We start from the raw sequence: 27,583 nt of genomic DNA, 5'->3' as shown, positions 1-27,583 counted from the left end.
TGGTTTACTAGTTATTCATTTTGTATGGCGCATGTTATCGCCATGGATCACGCTAGGTAACTCTATACTAGTGTGTCGGTGTATACATTTTGCTCAATAGGAGACAGTATTGAACGGTAGGGATGGGAGCAGACCATGCTAAAAATAGCCAAGGTGACAATCGATACAGAGAGAGCACACCATTATATAACCTGGGAGGACCACAGTAGGCAGAGCCAAGACCGGGACGAGGGCAGAGCCAAGACCGGGACGAGGGCAGAGCCAAGACCGGGACGAGGGCAGAGCCAAGACCGGGACGAGGGCAGAGCCAGGGCACTCTACGACACTCCGGGAGCTTTGTCTCTGAGACAATAAGCACAGAGCTGGCAACGACGCACAGCATCCCAAAGCCGCAAAGCCACTGGCAAGCGCTGCTGCCAAACAGTCAAGAAAGCACAGCCACCTGGCAAGGGCCACTCTACGGTTTTCGACCTTCCCTTAAAATCGGCAGGGAAATCAGGGATTGGAAGGGGCTATTGGGCTATTGTGTGCCAAAAGTTGGCTTCCAATGCACCTGACAGTTTCCACCAACCATTTGTTTCACCTTTCATTAACCCTCAATGGCCACAAGGCTTGATATTGGTGCAGGGTCAGAACTCAGCAGGAAAAGACGCTAACATCTCAAACAAATGCAGAAAAAAAACAATGGAAGAGATTAGTGGGCAGGCAGAGAAGCACACAGTCTGCAACAATGGTCAAGGGTAAAGAGGTTGACTGCCGCCAGTGCATTGGTGGATGTAGAGTATTTGATCCCAGCTGCAGGCTAGGACCTAATGAGAAGGCACCGATTCCGTGTCACAGATGGTTAAGTCACTCAGTGACCAGATAATGAGAGAGAAGAGATAGGCTAACTCCTGTGGAAAAAATAAATGGGAGACTGAGGGAGCAGCTAGCACTAGCTGAAAAGCACTGCTTTGAAGAGTTTGATTCTGAATGCAATGGCATCTATGAGTGGACCTCTAAGCCCGGAGAACTAAACCAGTTATTTTTCAGGTTGCATGTCGTTAAAGATATACATAAAAAATATATCATTTAAAAAAATATATATAATTTAAAAAAAGTAATCTAGGGTCAGATAAGGCTGGAAATTGCCAGGGACATTCACAACACTTAGGTGCTGATAAGTATTGTGATTCTCACGATATACACTGCTCAAAAAAAATAAAGGGAACACTTAACACAATGTAACTCCAAGTCAATCACACTTCTGTGAAATCAAACTGTCCACTTAGGAAGCAACACTGATTGACAATAAATTTCACATGCTGTTGTGCAAATGGTATAGACAACAGGTGGAAATTATAGGCAATTAGCAAGACACCCCCAACAAAGGAGTGGTTCTGCAGGTGGTGACCACAGACCACTTCTCAGTTACTATGCTTCCTGGCTGATGTTTTGGTCACTTTTGAATGCTGGCAGTGCTTTCACTCTAGTGGTAGCATGAGACGGAGTCCACAACCCACACAAGTGGCTCAGGTAGTGCAGTTCATCCAAGATGGAACATCAATGCGAGCTGTGGCAAGAAGGTTTGCTGTTTCTGTCAGCGTAGTGTCCAGAGCATGGCGGCGCTACCAGGAGACAGGCCAGTACATCAGGAGACGTGGAGGAGGCCATAGGAGGGCAACAACCCAGCAGCAGGACCGCTACCTCAGTCTTTATGCAAGGAGGAGCAGGAGGAGCACTGCCAGAGCCCTGCAAAATGACCTCCAGCAGTTCCTGCAAGAGGAATGCATTGATGCTATGGACTGGCCCGCCCGTTCCCCAGACCTGAATCCAATTGAGCACATCATGTCTTGCTCCATCCACCAATGGACAGTCTGTTGCACCACAGACTGTCCAGGAGTTGGCGGATGCTTTAGTCCAGGTCTGGGAGGAGATCCCTCAGGAGACCATCCGCCACCTCATCAAGAGCATGCCCAGGTGTTGTAGGGAGGTCATACAGGCACGTGGAGGCCACACACACACACTACTGAGCCTCATTTTGACTTGTTTTAAGGACATTACATCAAAGTTGGATCAGCCTGTAGTGTGGTTTTCCACTTTAATTTTGAGTGTGACTCCAAATCCAGACCTCCATGGGTTGATAAATTTGATTTCCATTGATAATTTGAGTGATTTTGTTGTCAGCACATTCAACTATGTAAAGAAAAAAGTATTTAATAAGAATCTTTCATTCATTCAGATCTAGGATGTGTTATTTTAGTGTTAGCTTTATTTTTTTGAGCAGTATATCTATATATCTATATATATCTATCTATATCTATATATATGAATGATAGTGATTTTATTGCGATTTGATGTTCCAAACATAATGCTCACTCATGATTTAATCCTAGATTAGACCTAATCTAGAGTTTAACTAGGTTTATAATTAAGCCGATGTTTTGCACCATTTACTTTTTAAAGACTAGATTAATAAATCACTAAACTACAGGAGTGTTCATAAATTCAATCTGAAGTGCCAGAGTATGCACTCTGGGCAATCATAAATTCAGAGCGTTTCACTCTCGGAGCATCCAGAGCACACACTGGACACTCTGGCCGAGGAGTAGGGTTGATCCGAGCATTCTGACCTCATAACGGCACTCAAGCACCCAAGGTAACTGGCTAATGTTGGCTAGCTTGCTAGCTACTTCCAGACACAAATGAGATAGGGTGAGTAAAAGGGTGAGTAAAATGGTCAGAGGTGCTAACAGAGCTGGTTAGGCTGTTTTCATGTTATCTAAAGCATTGGTGACTCTGTGCTGCTGGCAAAAAATGTATTATGCTTTTTGCCCATGTTTACAGACACCGGCTATAGTCAACGGGTGTTGAGTCTGTAAATTCATCAGTTATTCTGTGCTCTGGCACACTCAGACAAGTGCTCTGCTTCCGCAGGGCAGCTCTCTAGGCCCTCTACTCTAATATTTTTACCAATGACCTGCCACTGGCTTTAAACATAGCATGTGTGTCCATGTATGATGATGATGATGATGATGATGATGATGATGCAACCATATACGCATCAGCAACCACAGCTAATGAAGTCATTGAATCCCTTGCAGTCGGAGTTGGTCTGTTTTGGAATGGGTGGCCAGTAATAAACTGGTCCTGAACATCTCTAAAACTAGGAGCATTGTATTTGGTACAAATCATTCCTTAAGGTGCTAGATCACAGCTGAATTTGGTAATGAATGGTGTGGCTGTTGAACAAGTTGAAGAGGCTAAATTACTTTGCGTTACCTTAGATTGTAAACTGTCATGGTCAAAACTAATAGATTCAATGGTTGTAAAGATGGGGAGAGTTCTGGCCGTAATAAAGAGATGCTCTGCTTTTTTGACACCACACTCCAAAAAGCAAGTTCTGCAGGCTCTAGTTTTGTCTAATCTTGATTATTGTCCAGTCGTGTGGTCCAGTGCTACAAGGAAAGATGTAGTTAAGCTACAGCTGGCCCAGAACAGAGGGGCACATTTTTGCTCTTAATTGTAATCAGAGGGCTGATAAAAAATACTATGCATGTCAGTCTCTCTTGGCTAAGAGTTGAGGAGAGACTGACTGCATCACTTCTTTTTATAAGAAACAATGTGTTGAAAATCCCAAATTGTCTGCATAGTCAACTTACACAAAGCTCTGACACACACACACCACCAAGGGTATTTTCATAGTCCCCAAATCCAGAACAAATTCAAGAAAACATACAGTATTATATAGAGCCCTTATTGCATGGAACTTCCATCTCATATCGCTCAAATAAACAGCAAACCTAGTTTCAAAAAGAAAGAAACACCTCCCGGAACAACGCCTGGCCCATATTTGACCTAGATAGTTTTTGTGTATGCATTGATATTTAGGCTGAATGTGCCTTATTAAAAATGTATCTGGTTCTGTCCTTGAGTTCTTGTCTAATGATGTTTTGCATTATGTCATTCTGTATTGTGTCATGTTTTGTGTGGACCCCAGGAAGAGTAGCTGCTGCTTTTGTAACAGATAATGGGGGTCCTAATAAAAACACAAAAAAAGATACCATATAGCCAGAGTGAATTTACGAGCGTACCCTATGACCAGTTATAATGTGTCATAATGGATTTACTATAGCAATATGTTCACATTCTATTTCTACAGAAACAAACCAGCACGGGTCATTGCTAGTTTGTTAGCTAGCAAGCACAGTGAGTTTTCACTTCAGGCTAATGATTAAATACATTTTTAACATTTACATTTGACACTTTAGTCATTTAGGTGGCGTTCTTATCCAGAGCGACTTACAGAAGAAGCGGGTTAAGTGCCTTGCTCAAGGGCGCAGACAGATTCTCATCTAGTCGACTCGGGTTACTGGCCCAAAGCTCATAGCAGCTAGACTACCTGCCACAGTCAAAGAGTGAGCCAGCTAGTTGAGTGATACATGTTTTATCATGTTTGTATCTTACTGAAAATAAAGCACATACACTGACATTTGATTAATTTAAACCTTCTCCTGTGGTAGTTTTGATTTAATCCTTAAACTAAGTTTAACATTTATTTTAAAACAATGGAGCAACATTACATTTGATATTGTTTTAAAGTCCAAATTAAACTTAGTTTAGGATTAAATGTAACTGATTAATTTAAAACTAGGTTGAAAAACTTTGTGCAACAAGATTAAATGATAAATCTGGATTTAAACCAGTTTAAGAGTTAATCCATGTTGGTGCAGCCCACCCTATACAACTGCTGCAGATAGAAGAGAGAGCATGAAGAAAATAATTTTGATCAGTCAGTGCTGATCAAAGTCAGTGCTGATCAAAGTTTTTGGTCTTTGCCGAGTGCGGCTGCAACAGCATGCTTTGAAACTAAATTTCAGCCAATTTTTCTGTATCAATGTAAGTAAGCCTGCCCTGGAACTGAACCTTCCCCCTTGTGAAGGACAATTCCTCCGTTTCCCTTTTTTCCTCTATCACCACCTCCACCCCCTTTCCTCTTGCTCTCCCTCCCAGGTGAGTGTGGAGTAGGATAGCTATGCCAGGCTGGATGGTAAATGAGTAGGTATAACTGTGCTTCAGAGGGAGGCCTTTGTCAAAATGCAAAAACGAATGATTTCGGGTGCGAAACAAATACTTAAATCTGTGTTTTTTTTTGTTCTGCAAGCGATTAAGTTCAGTCCTAAGTCAGCAACTACCCATAAAGATTAGCATTTTTACAATGCAGGGAAAATAAAATGGATATTGATAACGGTAAAGTGGAATAACAGTTGTAAATCACAATAGCAGCTTGCCTCTAGTACATAAGGCCACATAGAGGCTTAGGGGTTGGAGGACTTTGGGATTAGGCCTCTGAGGTAGACCATACTTGCAACTTAATATTTGGAAGGTGTTCTTAATGTTTGGTATACTCAGTGTACATTCACATTGTATGTCACAGCATTAGGCAGGATTTTCACCTTAGAGCTTGCTGATTGGAACGTGCAGAGTTAACAGGGTAATGATCCAATAGCTCTGTTGGAGCTCTGGCGGAAGCTTTCGGCTTATTCCAAATAAGATTACTATCCTTTATCAGTCAGCTTCTAAATATAACCTTCCAGACAATTGTGTGTGTGTCAGCCATTTGACATCATGTCGTCCCTTTCTTAAGTCGCCAGGAAAGCTTTGGTTGTTGGGTGCCAGCCAACCAAATGAGCTTAACATAGATCACCCAAAACACCTCAGTCAAAGAGAATATGGGGGAGAAGGCATTGAATGAATGAGCCAAAGGGAGCGTGCCTATTGCGATGTACCAGGTATTCCAAATGATAGTCAAGAGGCCTTCCGTTAAAAAAAAAAAACTATTTACAAATCTGAAATCTGTATGTCAATAATGACTTGTAAAAGCCATCAATGGTGCTCAATCAATCAACGCTCTCGTTGGTTGGCCCTCGCTTCATACTCGTCGCCAAACCCACTGGCTACAGGTCATCTACAAGTCTCTGCGAGGTAAAGCCCCAGCTCACTGGTCACCATAGCAGCACGCGCTCCAGCACCCACCCACAAAGCCAATTCATCCTTTGGTTGCCTTTCCTTCCAGTTCTCTGCTGCCAATGACTGGAACAAACTGCAAAAATCACTGAAGATGGAGACTAATATCTTCCTCACTAGCTTTAAGCACCTGTATGTGAGCTGTCAGAGATGCTCACAGATCACTGCACCTGTACATAGCCCATCTGTAAAACAGCCCATCTACCTACCTCATCCCCATACTGTATTTATTTATGCATCTTGCTCCTTTGCACCCCAGTATCTCCACTTGCAAATCTACCATTCCAGTGTTTAATTGCTATATTGTAATTACTTTGCCACCATGGCCTATTTATTGCCTTAACTCATTTGCACTCACTGTATATAGACTTTGTTTTATTTTTTCAACTGTATTATTGACTGTATGTTTGTTTATTCCATGTGTAACTCTGTGTTGTTGTATGTGTCAAATTGCTATGCTTTATCTTGGCCAGGTCTCAGTTGCAAATGAGAACTTGTTCTCAACCAGCCTACCTGGTTAAATAAAGGTAAAAAAAATATAAAAATTACACCAATATTGGTGTGACATGAGTGGTTGTTGTCAGAGTGGTGCAATGTGCACAGAGGTATTGGGCTCCATTGCAGTGTTCAAATCCTCAATGAATTTGTAGACACACAAAATACTTTAATAACACTGTCTGGCTGTGAATTGTGCATTCAAAATAAATAATTTGGTGTTGCCTGCTCCACTCCGTTTCGAGACAGTGAGCAGAGGCAGTCTGAGAAATGATACTTTTGATGATCGGCCCAAATTATCAAACGAGGGAACAGCCGCCAGGAGAACTCACAGGGGAGTTGCATCTGAGGCGGAAGGAACTACCATCAGTCCCATAGCAAATCAGCTATGTGCCAAACAGGTGTGGCTTTAACTCTGCAGCAAAAAAAAAACTTTCTATGAGGTGCTGCATGGTTAATTATAGATGAATAATACATTTCTTCCTAGCCCAATTGATTATCGAGGCGATAACATGCTTGAGGCGTTAATTTCTCATCCGAGAACTCCACCACCTTGTCCTAGACAGACGGTTGCTAAACTTCTGGGTTCAACTTTGGTTCAGAAGTCTACTTCAAAAGAAACAAACCAGACAAAAACAAAAAAGCAAAAAAAAATGGAGGGAAGTGAAAGATAACAGGAACCAACAGACTATTTTTGGTCAGAAATGGGACGTTAAAAATGTCACAGTTTGAACAGCCAAGAAAATAAAAATAATATGGCCTCTTTTTAAATGAGGCAAAAAGTTGCTTGTAAAATCCTTGGCCCTGTTTGTGTGTTGACAGGAAAAGAGAGGGTGGGAGGGAGGAGGCTAGGGCAGAGAGGAGAGGAGGAACAGCCCAGTCATCTGGGTGAAGCTGTTGGTGGCCCTGTGATTAGTGAGGACTTGGGCCAGCCAGGAGGTGGCTGAGAGACATGGAGACAATGCCAAATGTATTTCCAGGTCCCTAAAAACTATATTTGTGGCCATATCCATACCGAAATGGATGCAATTTGACTGTGTCTGCAGACACTGCAGTGAAAATGTACACACACTTTAATGGCATGGTCCATGATTAAGCAATCCATTTATAAATATTACGACAAAAACAACTAAATGGCCTTCGCATACACCCCCTATCCTGTAACAGTATCCACCAGGAATTGTTTAAGTTATGCTTGTGCTCACCTTATTCTAAATTAAAAATCACAATATACCTCTAAGAATTCTACAATCTAACCAGAGACGTATTGTAATTTCTAAGTTAGTTTACAACAAAGCTCTATTCTTTGCCACACGAGTTGAAGGGGGTTCACCTAGGAGTCATGATAGGGGCTGTACCAAATGTTTGATGTATTATAATAATTGATTATGCTTATGTTGTATTAATAGAAGTTGGGGGGGGGGGGGGGGGGGGGTTATAAGACCCTGCCCTCCTTACATTTATAGGGTCCTAGCCTACAGATTAACAATCTATATTCATTATAGAGGTTTAGTATTGTTCCACAGTTGTTTTCTGGTCTCTTTGCCTCTTATAAAAAGAGACCCCTCTGAGAAATGTGACTGTGAAGACATCTCTTACACTGCGCTGAGTTCTAAGAAATGAGTTAGACATTCCACTATAAATCAACTTGGCCATTTACTGCTAAGCTTTTAGATAACTATATAAAAAGAGTTTTAGTGTTGAGTAGGCAAGGTTTTGGTCTCATGAGTAAAAGAGAATAACGTAGGCAGTGACATCTTCAAGGGCTGGACTTTGGGTTTAATAAAATAACATGGGACCTTTTCTTTGATGCAGAACTTACCCGGAAACATGCGTTATGTTCCTGTTGTCAACTTCTGTCTGCAATTGCATTAATAAAGTTTTTTTTAATGATTTAATTAAAGATATTGTCATAATGCTAATTTCACCAATGAGCCAATGCTTGACAAGGAAACAAACCCAAACAGAGTCCTTAAACAATAATTACAGAAAGCAGGGAGGATGCTCTTGGAGAAACAGATACCTCAGAATTTAAAGAGTACAAAAAAAAAAACAAAAAAAAAAGTTTGCAACCTGACAAGATGAAAAAAAATGAGGCAAGGGGTGGGGGGGGGTACTTCCTCATTAAAAATAAACTAGGGTATTGCCTAACACTTGTGTGGGGTTTCAAGGCAGAAACAGAGGAAGAGGTGGGAGGGACATTTTTGGACAAGGAAGCCAACTAGCCCTAATCAATGAAAGGGTAGATACCCTGGGGGAGGGACAGGAAACAGAGCACTCAAATTTACTCAGATTATATTTTACTCCCTGGATTACAGTAATCACCTGGAAAAGAGAGTCTAAAAATAGCAATCCCCTTGCCCGCCCCCCCCCCCCCCGTGATGATGGCGGTTTGCATAAAGGGTATATTATATACACACACACGTTAGAGGGAGATGGAGAAAAGGTACGCAGGATTTAGGGCTAGCTCAATGTTTACTTGGCTAAAGCCCTGTATCTAGTCTGTGATAAAAATCAAAACATACTGTATTCACTCAGTGTCCCTGCATTTGCCAACAGGCAACACGAGTAGGCCTAATATTGAAACTATGTTCAACACTTTTACGACTGATGAGGCCTTACAGTGCAGTGCAATTGACTGAATAGAAATGTCTATTTAAATGCTTTATTTTGTGTGCCATCATTGGGAAGAGGAAGACCAGTAGATGGCTGTGCTGGTTTGCCACAGCCTTTATGTACAAAAACCAAAGTTTTCCCAATTAAGACAGAAAGATCCATCGCCCAAGGGAGTATTCTAGCTTACACACTCCACTGCCAGCTTTGTGTCACCTAATTATGCCAACCACTCCCTCTCTTCCAGAGCTGGGGGTCATTTTAAACCTCCACTCAAAGCCGTTAGTTATACGAGACGCTGTCACACAAAGGCATGGATTGTGCCTCCTCTGCCCCTTTTTCATGGAAGATGTGAGTCTTCTGGAGAGAGGGCCAGAGGAAATCTTTCTTCCTAATCAAATGATCACATGAATTAGGCCCTAGCCAGACAAGGATGGAGGAGAGGAGAACTACAGGCCAGGAGAGCATAGCAGGAGTACAATAAGGGTGGAACGAGTTTGACATCCAGGGTGCCCCCCTGTCCCCTGTGTAAGACTTCTTTGATCCATCCAATCAGCAACCAAAATATCAATGAGATAATTTTGTTGCCATCATGAATTATGCAATCCATTAAAGTCAGCCAATAGGCGAGCACGCTGCTGCTAAGCAGATGCACTAGCATTTTAGACTCCAGGGGATCTAGTGGGAACCCCTGCTGTGTTTGACATTGGCACTTTTATTTAACTAGGCAAGTCAGTTAAGAACAAATTCTTATTTACAATGATGACCTACCCCGGCCAAACCCTACCAATTGTGGGCCTACCAATTTACCCCGGCCAAATTGTGCACCGCCCTATGGGACTCCCAATCACAGCAGATTGTGATACAACCTGGAACCAGGGTCTGTAGTGCCTTAGACCCCTGCGCCACTCAGGAGCCCCAATAAACCTGTCAGTAAGTAAGTGTATTTTGGTCTTCTTGTAAAAGGCTTCAATTAGTTTCAAGTTGCGGCTTTTCATGCAATAAGTACGTACATTTTCAATTGATACTGTACATTTTCCTCCTGAGGAACCCCTCTGTTTTCACTCTCATCCATCAAAATGGCTGCATCATAGTCTAGCCTACATCTGCTTCTGGGCTTCCATCTATAGCTAGAGCCAACGGCACTCTCCCTACACCTGCAACCCTTTCCTTCTCCACCATTTTCAGAGCACCCCGAACCTCATCTCTCCCTCTTCACTCTCTCTCTCGCTTCCAGCAGAGATTAGACACAAGCAGTGACAGAACAAAGTCTGCCTGCGAAAAATGTCTGTTATAAATAACCCTGGATTAATAATGCACGGGGGGGGGGGGGGGGGGGGGAAAGAAGGGGTAGCACACTGCGCTTTTAAAAGCGCAAGCTTCTATTTTGGGTTTTTCCACATTTTTGATTGCTGCTCGCTCTAGCTTCCAGCTCATCCCTGCCATCTTCGTCTTGGATGCTGCAGAGGCAGCTACAAAGGGAATATGGCGTTCCCTTGCAGAGTACAGGCTTTGATCTAACTATATCTGTATACGTGGAAAAACACATTAAAGAGCGACTGCCCCTAAAAAAATGAAAAAATAATTATTATTATTTTATTTTTTTAAATCAACTAATCCCTTTGAAAACAGAGTCAGAAACATTTATTCCAGTGTCAAAATTGACTACAAAGTGTAAATCGGATAATTTGGTCATAAAATCTGTCTTGTTTGGAATCTCAGTGCGTCACAACGAGTAAATGAGGGTTGGGTTTGAATTACAATTGTCAACAGATCATGCCCACTTTTGCCAAGCTCCAAATGCAAAATGCCCGCCGCCCAATTCTCTTCCCTTCATTGAAATGTGGCTCCATTGTTTCATCACCCCCAACACGTTCCAATGATCACGTGCCCTATACGACTAGACCATGCCTCCACAGCCAAAAATCTATGGTTTGCATGCCCTGCCGAAGGAACCTAGCTAGTTTGTGGAATAGGCGCTTGGAGTTCGTCGGTCCCCAAGTCTGCACCAGTAACGCTAGGTCGACCGATTATGATTTTTCAATGCTGATACTGATTAAAACTGACAATTTAATATATTTGTAATAATGACAATTACAACAATACTGAATGAACAACGAACACTTATTTTAACTTAATATAATACATTAAATCAATTTAGTCTCAAATAAATAATGAAACATGTTCAATTTGGTTTAAATAATGCAAAAACAGTGTTGGAGAAGAAAGTAAAAGTGCAATATGTGTCATGTAAAAAAGCTAACATTTCAGTTCCTTGCTCAGAACATGAGAACATATGAAAGCTGGTGGTTCCTTTTAACAGAGTCTTCAATATTCCCAGTTAAGAAGTTTTGGGTTGTAGTTATTATAGGATTATTTCTCTCTATACCATTTGTATTTCATATACCTTTGACTATTGTATGTTCTTAGAGGCACTATAGCCTTGCCAGCCTAATCTCGGGAGTTGATAGGCTTGAAGTCATAAAAAGCGCTGTGCTTCAAGCATTGCGAAAAGCTGCAAACGGAAGAAAGCGTGGTTTGAATGAATGTTTATGTGCCTGCTGCTGCCTACCACCGCTCAGTCAGACTGCTCTATCAAATCAGACTTAATTATAATAAACATACAGAAATGTGAGCCTTAGGTCATTAATATGGTCAAATCCAGAAACTATCATTTCGAAAACAAAACGTTTATTCTTTCAGTGAAATACGGAACCGTTCCGTATTTTATCGAACGGGTGACAACCCTAAGTCTAAATATTGCTGTTACATTGCACAATGTCATAATTATGATCCATTTTCAAGCAGATTTAAGTCAAAACTGTAACCTGGCCACTCACCGTCTTCTTGGTAAGCAACAACAGTTTAGATTTGGCCTTGTGTTTTAGGTTGTCCTGCTGAAAGGTGAATTCATCTCCCAGTGTCTGGTGGAAAGCAGGTTTTCCCTCTAGGATTCTGCTTAGCTCCATTCCTAATTTATCCTGAACTACCCAGTCCTTAACGATTACAAGCATACCCATAACATGATGCCGCCACCACTATGCTTGGAAATATGGCGAGTGGTACTCAGTAATGTGTAGTATTGGATTTTGCCCCAAGCATAACACTTTGTATTCTGGACAAAATGTTAATTGCTTTGCCACATTTTTTACAGTGTTAGTTTAGTGCCTTGTTGCAAACAGGATGCATGTTTTGGAATATTTTTATTCTGTACGTGTTTCCTTTTCTCTCCGTCAACTATACGTTAGTATTGTGGCGTAACTACAATGTTGATCCATTCCCCGTTTCCTCCTATTACAGCCATTAAAAACTCTAGAACTGTTTTAAAAAGTCACCATTTACCTCATGGTGAAATCCCTGAGCGGTTTCCTTCCTCGCCGGCAACTGAGTTAGGAAGAACGCCTGTATCTCTGTAGTGACTGGTGTATTGATACACCAAAGTGTAATTAATAATGTCACCATGCTCAAAGGGATATTCAATGTATGTTTTTTTTTACCCATCTACCATAACATGTCCTTGTTCGCGAGGCATTGGAAAACCTCCCTGGTCTTTGTGAATTAATCCATGTATGAAATTCACTGCTCGACTGAGGGACCTTACAGACAACTGTATGTGTGGGGTACATAGATGAGGTATTCATTGAAAAATCATGTTAAACATTATTATTGCACACAGATTGAGTCCATGTAATTTAATGTGATTTGTTCAGCAAATGTTTACTCCTGAACTTATTTTGGCTTGCCATAACAAAGGGGTTGAATACTTCTTGACACAAGATTTTTCAGCTTTTCATTTAATTAGTAACATTTTTGAAAAACATAATTCCACTGACATTATGGGGTATTGTGTGTAGGCCAGTGAAAAAATTATCTAAATTTAATACATTTTTTAATTCAGGCTCTAACACAAAATGTGGAAGAAGTCAAGGGGTGTGAATACTTTCGGAAGGCACGGTATGGGCTCCCGAGTGGCGCAGCAGTTTAAGGCACTGCATGTCCCTGGTTCTAATCCAGGCTGTATCACATCCGGCCATGATTGGGAGTCCCATAGGGCGGCGTCCGGGGTAGGCCGTCATTGTAAATAAGAATTTGTTCTTAACCAACTTGCCTAGTTAAATAAAGGGTAAATATAAAAAAAAATCACATGTAGGCACCTGATCTGAGCCATAAGGGAGACTCGGCATCTACCACTTCCATATTTTATGTCCCCCCCACTTTGGTTCTGAAATCACAGTCAGTCACTAATTAACTTGTCGTCAATTTTTGCAGATTAAGTGTTTGAGCTAGTAATGTATCAATATTTATAATTTAGCTATGACATACCCAATGAATATAGCACAATTTTGGATTTCACCCCATATCTCAAAATCAAAATGGTTTTGACCATTTGGAAGTTCAGTAAGCTTCTTTTCGCCTCCTGCTTAGGCCATGCAGTGCGCCTCGCAAGTGATTCCTCGTTATGAAATGATCAACTTTATCCTGTAGATCTTTAAAAAAAAAAAATAATAATAATTAAAAGACCATATACACTGATAAAACAAATCTATTGCTGATGGTGAACCTGAACAAATAGAAATTAAGTCTATTGTAAGCCAGGACTCAAGGTGGCCAGCGGAGTGGCACTAGCGAGGTGGGAGGCCCTGGGAGGGACCTGAAGGACACCCATTAATAAAATCACACCACGCTCGCCCTGCGGACTGCAAACTGTGCATTCATTGGGCTCTCAGACAGCACTGAAATATGGGCGAAGCTTATCGCACCATAAAAACAAAAACGGGGGTGACAATGACTAGGCCCACAGTGTGTTGGAATAAAAGTACAATCTGCTTGTTTGACAAAATGGTCAAACTTTGTACACACTCCAAAAAGTACAGGTCTTAAGAGTTTTATTAGGATAACTATAGCTAAACACGATATTCAAATCACTTGTGTCCTTTCTGTCAATGAGTCAAACGCACGGCTGTGTTAATAGTCAAGCATATGTGCCACCTCCTCATGACGACTGATCGATCATTCCACTCAGCTAGGAACGTACAGTCTGAAGTGCAGCCATTTATTATTCGAGTTGTTACAAGCTTTCTTTCCCGTCTCTTTTTTTAAGTCTGTTTTGCAGAGGGTGCAGCTTACGTCATGGTTATTTTCTTTAGCAAGGCTACACCAGCTACACTTTGGAAAGACAATAGAAAAAAGAGGGAGTAAAGCAAGACACAAAAAAGGGAAAAAAAGCATGAATATTGCTTTCCAGAAATAGCACATAGCAACATGAGGTAGGCTGCCCTGTCAAATCTGCTCTGCGTCCTTTCCTTGTTAGCCACACATGGCGAAGAGAGAGAGGGGAGAAACGGAAGCTGGCTTGATCAGTTTGGCCAAAAATGGTGCCCAGATTTTAAAAAAGTGGGAAAGACAAGGGAGAGCACAGGCAGGGTGATAGCCTATATTTACGTCCTTTGGAACAGTCTTATAGCGGTCGGAGCCTCATCCTGATGCTAATAGGAGAGGAGGTTGTAAATAGCCTGTGTGATTTATGTGCCTCAGGAACCCCCAAAGCCTTGGCAGGCCTTCTGCAGGGGTAGCTCCTTGCTCTGGGAAAACAAGAAACTAGTAGTTTCTTCTGAGGAAGCCCAAAAAAGACACTTGGGGCAGAGAGACGGTCTATAACTTATTGCTATGGCTTGCATGTAAGCTAACATTTACCCAGTAGCTTGCCTGTTCCTTTGATTCTCCCTTTGGTATGCAACTGGTGATCGCCATGTAGCAATGTATGGATGGATGTTAGAACATAATGGGCCTGGAGCGGGTTACAGATTGCTGCTGCCCAGATAGAGTCATGCGATGGGGACATGGCTAGATGAAATTCAGGCCTTCACCCGGACTAAAGAATTTTAAAAGGAAAATTCTGGGAGCATTCTGAGTTTTCCAACAGCAAACTGTTGTCTCCCGTTTTACCTGAACCATAAAGAATGTTGATCCCTGGACATAAGGCACCCTACTCCAGCACACTCCAAACACTGTCCCTTTCAAATGAAGCAGCCTACACAAACACACTGTGGTGCACAATGTGGTGGATACAATCCCTGAAGGGTTGATTTCTGTTACTCACATGGGATAGCCTTCCTTTTGAAAAGAGGAGGGGGAAATTATGTAAAGCATAAACATTGAGACGATGAAAAGTCATCGCTAAGCACTGACCTGAGTCTGCCACTGTTTACATGTTCTATAAATGTTCCGGCATTGACGTCAAACGCTTGCATGAGAGGAATGTTGTTTTCTGGGTAAACTTCTATGTGTGGTGCGGAATTCATTTCATACCCCTTTTTAGCGGTAGGGGAGGGTTTGGCTCGGTTTGAACATATCCCAGTTGAAATAGATCATACATACACCCCCACCCCCAAAAAAAACAGACCAGCATATTATAGTGACGCACGTGATTATTTAGTAATAATATGATCCCTCTGAGAAGCTGCAGCTGCGTATTAGCAGTTGCACATTTTACAAAGTGTGCCACTGAAACATAAGGGAGTTTTTTGTTTTGTTTTGAAGCTCAAAATCTAGTGTCATACTCTCTTAAGGGAGCCCTGGAAGCTTCCAAGGAAAACATTTGTATTGAAACATTCCTAAATCATAAATCATAGACCTCAACCTTAGAAACAAATTATCTTGGGCATAACCAAGACAGCCAGTAAAGGCCTCTTGATATTAATGTGTGTGTATTGTGGCCTAGTCCAGAGAAAGTCCTTCAGCTGCCTATCTGCTCAAAAAAGGGCACCATCCCCCTCACAAATCCCCCTGGGCTCAAAGCAGTGATCATGGGCCCCTTCAGGATTCACACAACTTTATTTGTCAGCGATATAAATAGCACCAGCCTTTGATGAAGTCTGACTTTCTCGGAGCTAAAATAGAACCCCTGTGGCCTCGCTGCTTCTCAGCCACAACAGTGTAGTCTGCAGCAGGATCAAGTTACATGTTCACACACAGAAACACGTGATACCAGTGTACTGGAGACAAGAACCAAGATTGGTTGAATTGTGTGCCACCTCCTGCTGGATTCAACAGCAAAGCATTTTGACCTCCTTGGCATCTGGGGTGCCCATGGAACGTACCGATACAATGCCATACTATTTGGGTTTGAAGCGTCACCACAGTGATTTGTAATGTAGTCAATTGCTGCGAACCACTAACCTTGAATGCCCAAGATAATTTGTCCAACACCACAATAACACATGCAGACATCAACACACCCTAACATTCTCTTTCTGTTGGATATACATTTTATAACAGTTGCCCTTCAAACAGATATTAAAAGACAGTCCTTGGGATCACATGCAGGAGGCAAAACGTGCTGAGAGGACTCTGGTCCCTCCCAGAGGGAGCTCCGCTCAGTGACAGTTTCAGCACAAATGCATGAATCAATATTTGGAGAGCAGATCGAGTACCAACTGGAGTTCCCTGGCCCGCGGCAGAGGACTGTGTGGGTAAGGAGAGTCTGGGGACAGCAGGTCCGCCAGGGCGTCTCTGGTGTCAGCCAGGATGAATGCATCAGTGCGCCACCCCCCACCCACAGCCCCTCCACGCCACCAATGGGACACTTCCTATTGAGGTAGTCCTGCATCCCCGTCCCGGGTGTGTCGGGCAAAGCTGCACATTATTGTATCGGGCCCGTCTGGGGCTTTTGAATGCTAGGAGGGGAGCATCAATAGTTGTACCCAGATTTGGTCTGGAAACCAAAATATCTTAGGCTTATGCACACACACACACACACACACACACACACAACTCTGGGGAACCTAGGGCTTCATAGAAGTCTATACAATATCACCTGACCGCTCACAAACACACTCATTCAAAAGTTTAGGGTCACTTAGAACGGTCCTTGTTTTTGAAAGAAAAAATTATACTTTGTCCATTAAAATAACATCAAATTGATCAGAAATACAGTGTAGACATTAATGTTGTAAATGACTGTTGTAGTTGGAAACGGCTGATTTTTAATGGAATATCTACATAGGCGTACAAAGGCCCATTATCAGCAACCATCACTCCTGTGTTCCAATGACACATTGTGTGATCCAAGTTTATCATTATTTTAAAAAGGCTAATTGATCATTAGAAAACACTTTTGCAATTATGTTAGCACAGCTATAAAAAACATTTTTAAAAAAAACTGTGGTGCTGATTAAAAGAAGCAATAATACTGGCCTTCTTTAGACTAGTTGAGTATCTGGAGCATCAGCATTTGCGGGTTCGATTACAGGCTCAAAATGGCCAGAAACAAAGAACTTTCTTCTGAAACGCATCAGTCTATTCTTGTTCTGAGAAATGAAGGCTATTCCTTGCAAGAAATTGCCAAGAAACTGAAGGTCTCGTACAATGCTGTGTACTACTCCCTTCACAGAACAGCACAAACTGGCCCTAACCAGAATAAAAAAAAAAGAGAGGGAGGCCCCGATGCACAACTGAGCAAGAGGACAAGTACATTAGTGTGTCTAGTTTGAGAAACCGATGCCTCACAAGTCCTCAACTGGCAGCTTCATTAAAATAGTACCCGTTTAATTTTTTTTTTTAAAGAAGCCATCTCTCAGACTGGCACATAAAAAGATTAAGATGGGCAAAAGAACAGACACTGGACAGACAAATCTAAGTTTGAGGTGTTCAGATCACAAACATTTGTGAGATGCAGAAAAAAATGAAAAGATGCTGAGGAGTGCTTGACGCCATCTATCAAGCGTGCTGGAGGCAATGTGATGGTCTGGGGGTCCTTTGGTGGTGGTAAAGTGGGAGATTTGTCCAGGGTAAAAGGAATCTTGAAGGAGGAAGGCTGTCACTCCATTTTGCAACGCCATGCCGTACCCTGTGGACAGTGCTTAATTGGAGCCAATTTCCTCCTACAGCAGGACAATGACCCAAAGCACAGCTCTGAACTATTTAGGGAAGAAGCAGTCAGCTGGTATTCTGTCTATAATGGAGGGGCCAGCACAGTCACCGGATCTCAACCCTATTGAACTGTGGGAGCAGGTACGTAAGAAGTGCCCATCAAGCCAATCCAATTTGTGGGAGGTGCTTCAGGAAGCATGGGGTGAAATCTCTTCAGATTACCTCAACAAATTGACAACTAGAATGCCAAAGGTCTGCAAGGCTATAATTGCTGCAACTAGAGGATTATTTGACAAAAGCAAAGCTCGAAGGTCACAATTATTTATAACCTTGTCAACGTCTTGACTATATTTCCTATTCATTTTGCAACTCATTTCATGTATGTGACCCCAAACTTTTTAACGGTTGTGTGCACACACTCAGACTGCTTTCTGCAAAAATATCCTGCCTCTAAATATACCCTCTCCTGCCATAATAGGACTACACTCTAATTACTACCACTAACAATATCAGGTAAGAGTCGTCGACTCCCATTGTGATATTTTTAGCATTAGTATGGGATAAAATGTTTCTACATTCCTATTATTGATGTATAAGGATTTCTGATCGGTTACAGGCCCAGCAATCTAACAATCTGAAATTATTTTAGATAAGAGTTGATTAAGAGAAAGGATTCAGAAGATATGACCTCTATTTGACCAAGACAGGTGGAATAAGTTACACAAGCCTTTTTTTATTATTACGTGATGTCTAATTATACCATAGTCAGCTCAACAACATAGCATGTCTAGAGCCAAGGTTGTCAGAGAATGTTGGTCAGTAGGTAATGCTTCATGACAGCCAGCTGAGGTGAAGACAACTCCAGGACAGTATCTGTGACACGCCCCGTTGATAATGGAGTGCAGGGCAGGTAGCAATGTAGGTAAGGTAAGAGATGATTGTCTGGGAACACACCACGCAAGTACACACACCCAACTCCACCATCCCAGATATGGGTGGGAGCACAGCACCGGGCTGGTAAACAGGCGTGACATGCCTGGGCGTTCATTATAGCACTGGAACATAAGAGGGGGGAGAGTGCTGCGGGTTGACAAGCCCTGGTGGTGTATGTGGGGGGGGGGGGGGGGGGGCAATGCTATATTTAAATGTGTCTTAATTTAGCAGCCTCTAGGAAACAAACTTAGTACTCAGATAATACTGTGAATGTTCTCCCACACATCATTGTTGGTGGGTAGCAAAGGGCCTCTACTTGTGGGGAGTAGACTATAACAGACTCCTGTACAGGACAGCTAGAAGACCGCAGGCCTGCTCTGCAGTCAGTCCCTCCATACATTTTTACCCCTCACATCCATCTTGAAACTGAAAATGTACACAGAACATTCAACATAAAAACTGTTACCCAAGGCCCCATATGATTCACAATGCAGTTTGAATGGGCTAAGCCATTTTGGATCCGTCAGAACAACAAATCAAGCAGAGTATGACTAAACGACAAGAGGCTTTTTTAAAGACAACCCCTTAATTAGGCCTATCACAAGGCACACCTAATTTGAGCATGGCAAATTGAAACTAAAAATCAAGAATTTCTAAAAAGATTAGGCCTACTAAATTAGCTCCTATTCAAAATACCAACCAAGCCTAGTACCTTGCCTGCATAGTGTGGAAGAATGAGGGCTAATGGTGGGATCATGGGTTGTTTCAGAAAGGGGTTGTCGGTGTAAACGGGACTATCAAACATTCCATCTCAATAAGGATCTGGGCCACATGAAAGGCCCTAGTGATTCCTGGTTGGATCACAGTTCCGACGCATACGTCTGCACTTGACTCTTCATAATTATAGGTCCCTGTTGCAGTGAGGGTTGTGGGCAGCCCCCAGCAGCTGGCTGCAGTGCGTAGCCTCGCACTAGCATATACCCCCGCTCTAAGAAAAACATCTGCAAATTCCAAAACCGTTTTGATGTAGCAACTGGCCCAGAGCCTAAGAACATGCAGGGCTTTAAAAGGACTATCTGTATAGCTGGACTGCAACAGTCACGACACAGTTCACCAGGGCAGTGAACAAGGTAGTGACTAGTGACTGAAGCATAACTGTGACAAAGCACCTTGTACCACTAAACCAATTGGTTAAAAGGCATGACTGTGAAAGTGTGTTGTGTCCTAGCAACCTTGTTCTAGGCCCCATATAAGCCACATCAATCCATTGTTGACATCACCGCAGCATCATTCAAAGAAACTGGAACAAATCAAATGTTCTACCTCATCCAGTGAGCATAGACATCTGACCACTGTACAGATGTACAAGGCAAAGTGGAGGGTGGTGAAAGCCAGCTGCAGGAAGAGGGCAATAACATAATGAAGTCACAGGCTGATCACTGAATGTCATGTTCAAGTGAAATGACCAGGAGGGAGAAAGATTCATGTTTGCATACCAGTGATTTCACATGGTGTTACAATATAGCCTAATGATGATATATCCAAGCCAATATCCAGCTACATCAGATATCCAAGTGTATGCTGCTCCCAAGTCTAGCCACTAAGTCTAGCAAGATGAAGGAGCTGATCGTGGACTACAGGAAAAGGAGGACCAAACAGGCCCACATTAACAGGGCTGTCGAGGAGCGGGTCGAGAGTTAAGTTCCTTGGTGTCCACATCACCAATGAACGATCATGGTCCAAACTAGAGGTCGACCGATTAATCGGAATGGCCGATTTCAAGTTTTCATAACAATCGAAAATCTGTATTTTTGGGCACCGATTTTTTAAATATTTTTTATACACACACACAACTTTATTTAACTAGGCAAGTCAATTAAGAACACATCCTTATTTTCAACGACGGCCTAGGAACAGTGGGTTAACTGCCTCGTTCAGGGGCAGAACGACAGATTTTCACCTTGTCAGCTCTGGGGATCCATTCTTGCAACCTTACAGTTAACTAGTCCAATGCAATAACGACCTGCCTCTCTCGTTGCACTCCACAAGGAGACTGCCTGTTACACGAATGCAGTAAGCCAAGGTAAGTTGCTAGCTAGCATTAAACTAATCTTATAAAAAACAATCAATCATAATCACTAGTTAACTACACATGGTTGATGAGATTACTAGATATTATCTAGCGTGTCCTGCGTTGCGTATAATCTGACTGAGCATACAAGCAACTAAGTATCTGATGGTAGACAGAAGCAGGCACGTAAACATTCATTCAAACAGCACTTTCGTGCGTTTTGCCAGCAGCTCTTCGTTGTGCGTCAAGCATTGTGCTGTTTATGACTTCAAGCCTATCAACTCCCGAGATGAGGCTGGTATAACCGAAGTGAAATGGCTAGCTAGTTAGTGCGCGCTAATAGCGTTTCAAACGTCACTCGCTCTGAGCCCTCAAGTAGTTGTTCCCCTTGCTCTGCATGGATAACGCTGCTTCGAGGGTGGCTGTTGTCGTAGTGTTCCTGGTTCAAGCCCAGGGAGGAGCGAGGAGAGGGACGGAAGCTATACTGTTACACTGGCAATACTAAAGTGCCTATAAGAACATCTACTAGTCAAAGGTTAATGAAATACAAAATGGTAGAGAGAGAAAGTCCTATAATTCCTATAATAACTACAACCTAAAACTTTTTACCTGGGAATATTGAAGACTCATGTTAAAAGAAACCAGCTTTCATGTTCTCATGTTCTGAACAAGGAACTGAAACGTTAGCTTTCTTACATAGCACATACTGCACTTTTACTTTCTTCACCAACACTTTTGTTTATGCATTATTTAAACCAAATTGAACATGTTTCAGGCCAAATTGATTTTATTGATGTATTATATTAAGTTAAAATAAGTGTTCATTCAGTATTGTTGTAATTGTCATTATTACAAAAAAAAAAACTATACTAGGCAAGTCAGACTGTTCTCTCTGCTACCGCACAAAAAGTGGTACTGGAGCACCAAGTCTAGGTCCAAAAGGCTCCTTAACAGCTTCAACCCCCAAGCCATAAGACTGCTGAACAAGTCATCAAAATGGCCACCCGGACTATTTACATTGAACCCCCCCCCCCCTTCGTTTTTACACTGCTGCTACTCGCTGCATATTATCTACATGTACAAATTACCTCGACTAACCTGTACCCCTGCACATTGACTGAGTACCGATACCCCCTGTATATAGCCTCGTTATTGTTGTAATTTTAGATTTTTTATTTATTCAGTAAATATTTGAACACTTTCTTGAACGGCATTGTTGGCTAAGGGCTTGTATTTAAGCAAGCATTTCACAGCATTCAGCACGTGACAAATACAATTTGAAGAGTTATTGTGCTGAAGAATGTGCCATTTACTGTTAAAATCACTTGAAATACAGTAAACATTGAATAAGTCTGAACATCTCTTAAATTTACTTCTAACAATGAAATGTCTGATGTTGATTCTTAAAATACAGGACATGTAGCCTAGTTTGTGTGCATAAACATGTCGACAACTCCGTGAGTAATATAAATACAGGAGGATTTTCAGGAGACCAAGCCAGTGACAAATCAATCTAGTTTATTTAGCTCACCTATCACCTAGCTGTAATTGCCACCCGACTAAGGAGTTCACTCATCATTGATTTTTTTCTTTGAAGAATGTCAGTGTGATTTGTCTGAAACAGAATGGCAGGTTTGACAGGGTCAGGTATCTGGTTGCTGCAAATTCATTCAGTCACCCATTCAGTTGCAAATCTGTAATCCATCTAATCCCAAATGATTCCCTCTGATCTGCAGCAGTAAGTGCTGCTTTTCCATTATCTAAATCAAGGTTTGATTAATACAAAATATTGCCAGGCCTCCCAAGTGGCGCAGCGGTCTTAAGCACTGCATCGCAGAGTTGTGTCGTCAATACAGCCTGGGGTTGGTTCCCAGGCTGTGTCACAACCGGCCGTGACCGGGAGTCCCGTAGGGCGGCGCATAATTGGCCCAGCGTCGTCCAGGTTTGGGGACAGTTTGGCCAGGCGGGATTAACTTGACTCCTCTAGTTCAAGCGACTCCTTGTAGCGGGCCGGGGGTGCTTGCAAGCTGGCTTCCGTGTTAAGCAAGCAGGTGTTAAGAAGCGCGGCTTGGCGGGTCATGTTTTGGAGGACGCAAGACTCGACCTTCGCCTCTCCCGAGCCCGTTAAGGGAGTTGCAGCTAGAAGATCGTGATCACGAGATTTGGAAGAAAAAGACAAAAAACAAATATTTCCATATGCAGGAAGAGTCAACTGCACTGGTTGTGTGTCAGTCGCACACAAAGCCTTCCCTGTAAACTAGAAGAGACATCTGTTGTCCACAGTGATAGTTAAACCAACACACACACACGCCACCTGATGACACTTTCTCCAGTGACACAACAACTTACTGCATGCAACTTATACACGCTAACAAATACACCAGGCACAGAAACAAAGGAAAGCCATTAAAATGTATAGGGTAGACAGTCATACGTCTGCTACTTATATAACCACAGTTCACATCATGGAGTAAATGGCAGATGAGTCTCAATAAGTCATGGCATAATGGAAGGAGCAAGGGCATAGATTCACCTCTAACCGATTAGAATGGTCAGCACCAGTTATGGAGCCCAGTTGAGGACTTGTTTGGTGCCTGTTTCTCTAACTAGACACACTAATGCACTTGTCCTCTTGCTCAGTTATGCACCGGGGCCTCCCACTCCTCTTTCTATTCTGGTTAGAGTCAGTTTGCGCTGTTCTGTGAAGGGAGTAGTACACAGCGTTGTACAAGATCTTCAATTTCTTGGCAATTTCTCACATTGAACAGCCTTCATTTCTCAGAACAAGAATAGACTGACACGTTTCAGAAGAAAGTTCTTTGTTTCTGGCCATTTTGAGACTAACCAAACCCACAAATGCTGATGCTCCAGATACTCAACTAGTCTAAAGATTACTGATTTAAAGAAGCAATAAAACTGTCAGAACAGTTTTCAGCTGTGCTAACAATTGCAAAAGGGTTTTCTAATTATCAATTAGCCTTTTAAAATGATAAACTTGGATTAGCTAACACAACACAGGAACACAGGAGTGATGGTTCTACTGTTCTACTGGAACACAGGAGTGATGGTTGCTGATAATGGGCCTCTGTACACCTATGTAGATATCCCATAAAATAAAAAAAATCAGCCGTTTCCAGCTACAATAGTTATTTACAACATTAACAATGTCTACACTACATTTCTGATCAATTTCATGTTATTTTAATGGACTTTTGTGCTTTTCTTCAAAAACAAGGACATTTCTAAGTGATCCCCAAACTTTTGAACGGTAGTGCGTGTCTGGAGAAACAGTAACATTTGCAAAGCCAATATCAGATGGACCAAACCACTGATATCGTGTGAGGTTGGATCATCATAAAACCTGTCTGGACTGAGCAACGGTAACAGTGCTAAAACAGGTGCAGCCAGGAAGCTTCCGGTGGAGGGTAACCATTGTTGCCGCAGGTCAGGTCCCCGTCACTTTATGATCCTGGTTGAGCCGATCAAAGGACCTGGCATTCCTTCTATTTCCTGTGGTCTTAGTGGTGGAGCTTTTTATAAACATGTTAAGTGTTAAGGCCTTGTCTACTGCATCTGTGGACAACAAAGATCTCCATTCACAGGGTCTAGTTTTTGTAACAGGCTGGTGTTAACAAACCTGAGCAAAAACACCCTCAATAGCACCTCACAGTTCAAGGGAAATTCTACTAAAGTCACTAAAACTTTTCACAGGGTTAAAGTACAAGGTGTCAAGACAGTCTGGGAACAGAAAATCCTTGGTGCCTTTTGTAAACTAACTCACACTACTCCCCCCCCCCCCCTTACTAGCGCTGACTTTGCTGATAGCTACTCTGAGGAAAAATGTACTGTATGATATGTGGTTGTCCAACCTAGTCATCTTAAGATGAATACAGTGAGCTAAATTACTAAAAATTGAAAATGTACCCCCAAAATTGCTGACCTACTAAATGTCAAATCCTGAAATACTTTGTAGCTGTAAAGTGGGGAGCACATCTGGATGCGTAGTTTAACTTGAGCATAGTCCTTGACATGATAGAACATGTATGCTCATTGTTGTGATAGGAAACACCTTATTTAAAGAAACAGCTTTTGCCTAGCCTATCATCTACCCATCCATCTAGGAACCATTTTAAATGAACACACAAAACCAGCTAAAATCCCCCCAAAAGGTCCTGTCCCAGATTCTTTAAAACATGATTAAATCACCATTACAAAATCAAAATGTCAGCACTATCCTGTCATAATTTTCACAAATTAACCATACCAAGGTCAGTGCCAATGGGACAATTCATGAAGGTTAGAAAACCAAAGGAAATGCGCACATCCACTTATTTGAACAGGTGTCGGGTAAACAAGGGGAGCATATGGAAGAGAAAGAGAACCACCCACATGCTGCTCTACAGCCGTTCTGCTCTGTTGATTTAAGCACGGGTGAGCAGTAAATCCATCCCCGTCCTCTCAGCGCACACTAGGACATAGAAGCTGTAGAAGACAGTCCAAAACTTGAGTGGCCGTAGTCAGTTTCTATGCATTCCTTTTAAAAGTCCTTCCCTCAAAAGCAGCTTCAACAATAACATGGGGTAACAGACAAAAACACTACACCTCTAGTCACAACAGTCCTAAAAAACATGACATCCTCTCAGGTGCTCAGAGATGCACCCACCCTTCCCCTGCCCTCAACCCCCCATGTATGACTCACCAGCACTGGGCATGGCCGACACTTGGGACAGGGGCAGCAGCTCCAGAGGTTGCTCCCTGCTGGACACTGCGTCTGAGGAGAAGCAGGACTCGGTCTCATAGATGGTCTGCAACATTGCGCACAGCCCCGGCACGGTGGGCCTTAAAAGCATGCCAGTGCAAGGGTGTCCTTCCAATACATATGGGTAAACAAAATAAACACTATCCAGGCAAGTTTCAGATGCAGAAAATGAGAGAAAAGCTTGGACTAGATGAGAAGGTGAACACTGCGAAATCCCTCTTAGATCTTTAAAGAAAACTCCAGAATTCCTCTTCTAGAGATGAAACTACTGATGGAGAGAGATCCTTGAGGTTCCATGGCTCAAACAGAACTGTAGTGTCTCCAGGTGACCAGAGAGATGTTCCAAGCACAGGCTACAGAAGAAACAAAACAAGTAGTTTGGCCAGAGGCGAGAAGACCAGCACTGAACCATTCAGATGAGCAAAGTTAAAATACACACCGCCCTCAGTTACGTAGACTTCTCAAAACACCACGTATGAAAAACTGTCAATCTGGGGAAAATAAATAGCAGGCAAAAAAAGGCAGTGTGAATCTCGTCCAAAAAGCCCCAGTCGTCTGTTTGGAAAGCAGAGTAGACATGGACACCGTCAGCTCAAGAGTCTGGCTGTCACTGCGTCGGCGAAGATCTGAGAGCGCCACATGAGAGATCAGCGAATGGCGAGAGGAGAGTGAGAAGGAGGAGCGAGATAGAAGAGGGGGGAGAGAGAGAGAGAGAAAAGCTGAAAATAGATCACTAGGAGGTTGTGCAGACTGTGCTCGGGAGGTAGACTTTGTTGACGGCATTGAATGTTAGCCTCCTAGTCTCTCCTCCTACTGCAGCGTGTCCTCCCCCTTGTTCTCTTCACAAATGCAGCGCTGCTGCACTCTGCATCTGCCACAGAGGAGAAAGCAGTCAGAACCACCCATCACCTCAACCAGTGGTAGACAAATTGAAATCTGCAGCGTCTTTCCAAAAAGGGGTTGTCCCCTAGCCTAAATCTCCTTTTGTTTTTTTCCCCTGTTTGTTTATTTTTCCGGTAACTTCTACCCAACGCCCCCCCCCCACCTGCTGTGTTGTGGAGCACAGAGGTAGAAGAGGAGCGCTACTGATTTTACAAACAGACTGGGCTGCTCAGGGCGGCTGGAAATAGCTGCCGAGTGGCAGAGGGGCGGGGCTAGGGCTATAAATAGAGACGAGAGCTGAGGGTGTTTGAGAAGGCAGGGAGGGAGAGGAGGAAAGGAGGGGACCTTGTTCATTCAAAAAGCACTGAGCCAATCGAGCGCTGTTCCCAGTGCCGAGGGGGGGGGGGGGGAAATACAGTGCCACCATTGGAACCTTGAAGTGCAAGGACTGACAAGCAAAATGGCTAATGTAGGCAGACACACAAAGTCGGTTAAACTCACATCCTGCAAATGATCGGAAAAGCTTTGCTAGAACCAAATGCTTCTGCACATTAGGGGTAAATCTATTTATTAAATCGAGCCTAACTGCGTCAACAGCTCGCTGCAACTTAACATTTTTAAATCGTACCATCAATGTGTAGAATCAAAGCAAACATTGTAACCTACATATAAACAATACTGCCAAATGATTCAGAATAAAATACCCTACATACCTTACATAATATTGTCTGACTCCATCAAGGGCAGCAGCTGGGCTAATAAACAACTGTTAATGGCCTGCTGTGTTCAGACTGGAGAGTGAAACAATGGATGACATTGCACCATGAATCCCAAGTCAGCCATTGCTGGCTATGTTAGCCACTTTATTCTCAGATGGTCACAGTGCCATTTTAAACTCAAAATGGTTATGAGGGACTTGGCCGGGGACCCATCAAAGAGGGGGTTTCTCCAGT

At 42.6% G+C, this 27,583-nt stretch overlaps 1 protein-coding gene across 4 annotated transcripts in view; it reads right to left on the bottom strand.

Moving 5' to 3' along the window:
* Positions 1-27,583, bottom strand: part of LOC110538386 (histone deacetylase 5) — an 85,348-nt gene that overhangs the window by 32,092 nt on the left and 25,673 nt on the right. The window contains exon 1 of one of the 4 annotated variants that reach the window (XM_021625176.3): positions 25,689-26,887. The exons of 2 other annotated variants lie outside the window; for them this stretch is intronic. In XM_021625176.3, coding sequence (XP_021480851.3) covers positions 25,689-25,839 — 151 coding nt within the window. In that variant the 5' untranslated portion in view covers positions 25,840-26,887. Of the gene's footprint in view, positions 1-25,688; positions 26,888-27,583 lie in introns of those variants that run through there. One more of the 4 variants, XM_021625177.3, reaches the window with a different exon arrangement.

The sequence above is a fragment of the Oncorhynchus mykiss genome, chromosome 12 (assembly GCF_057628025.1).
Source record: "Oncorhynchus mykiss isolate SJ-2025 chromosome 12, ASM5762802v1, whole genome shotgun sequence".
Classification (NCBI taxonomy): Eukaryota; Metazoa; Chordata; class Actinopteri; order Salmoniformes; family Salmonidae; genus Oncorhynchus; species Oncorhynchus mykiss.
Note: the sequence above shows the minus strand (reverse complement) of the source record. Positions and strands in the feature narration are given on the sequence as shown.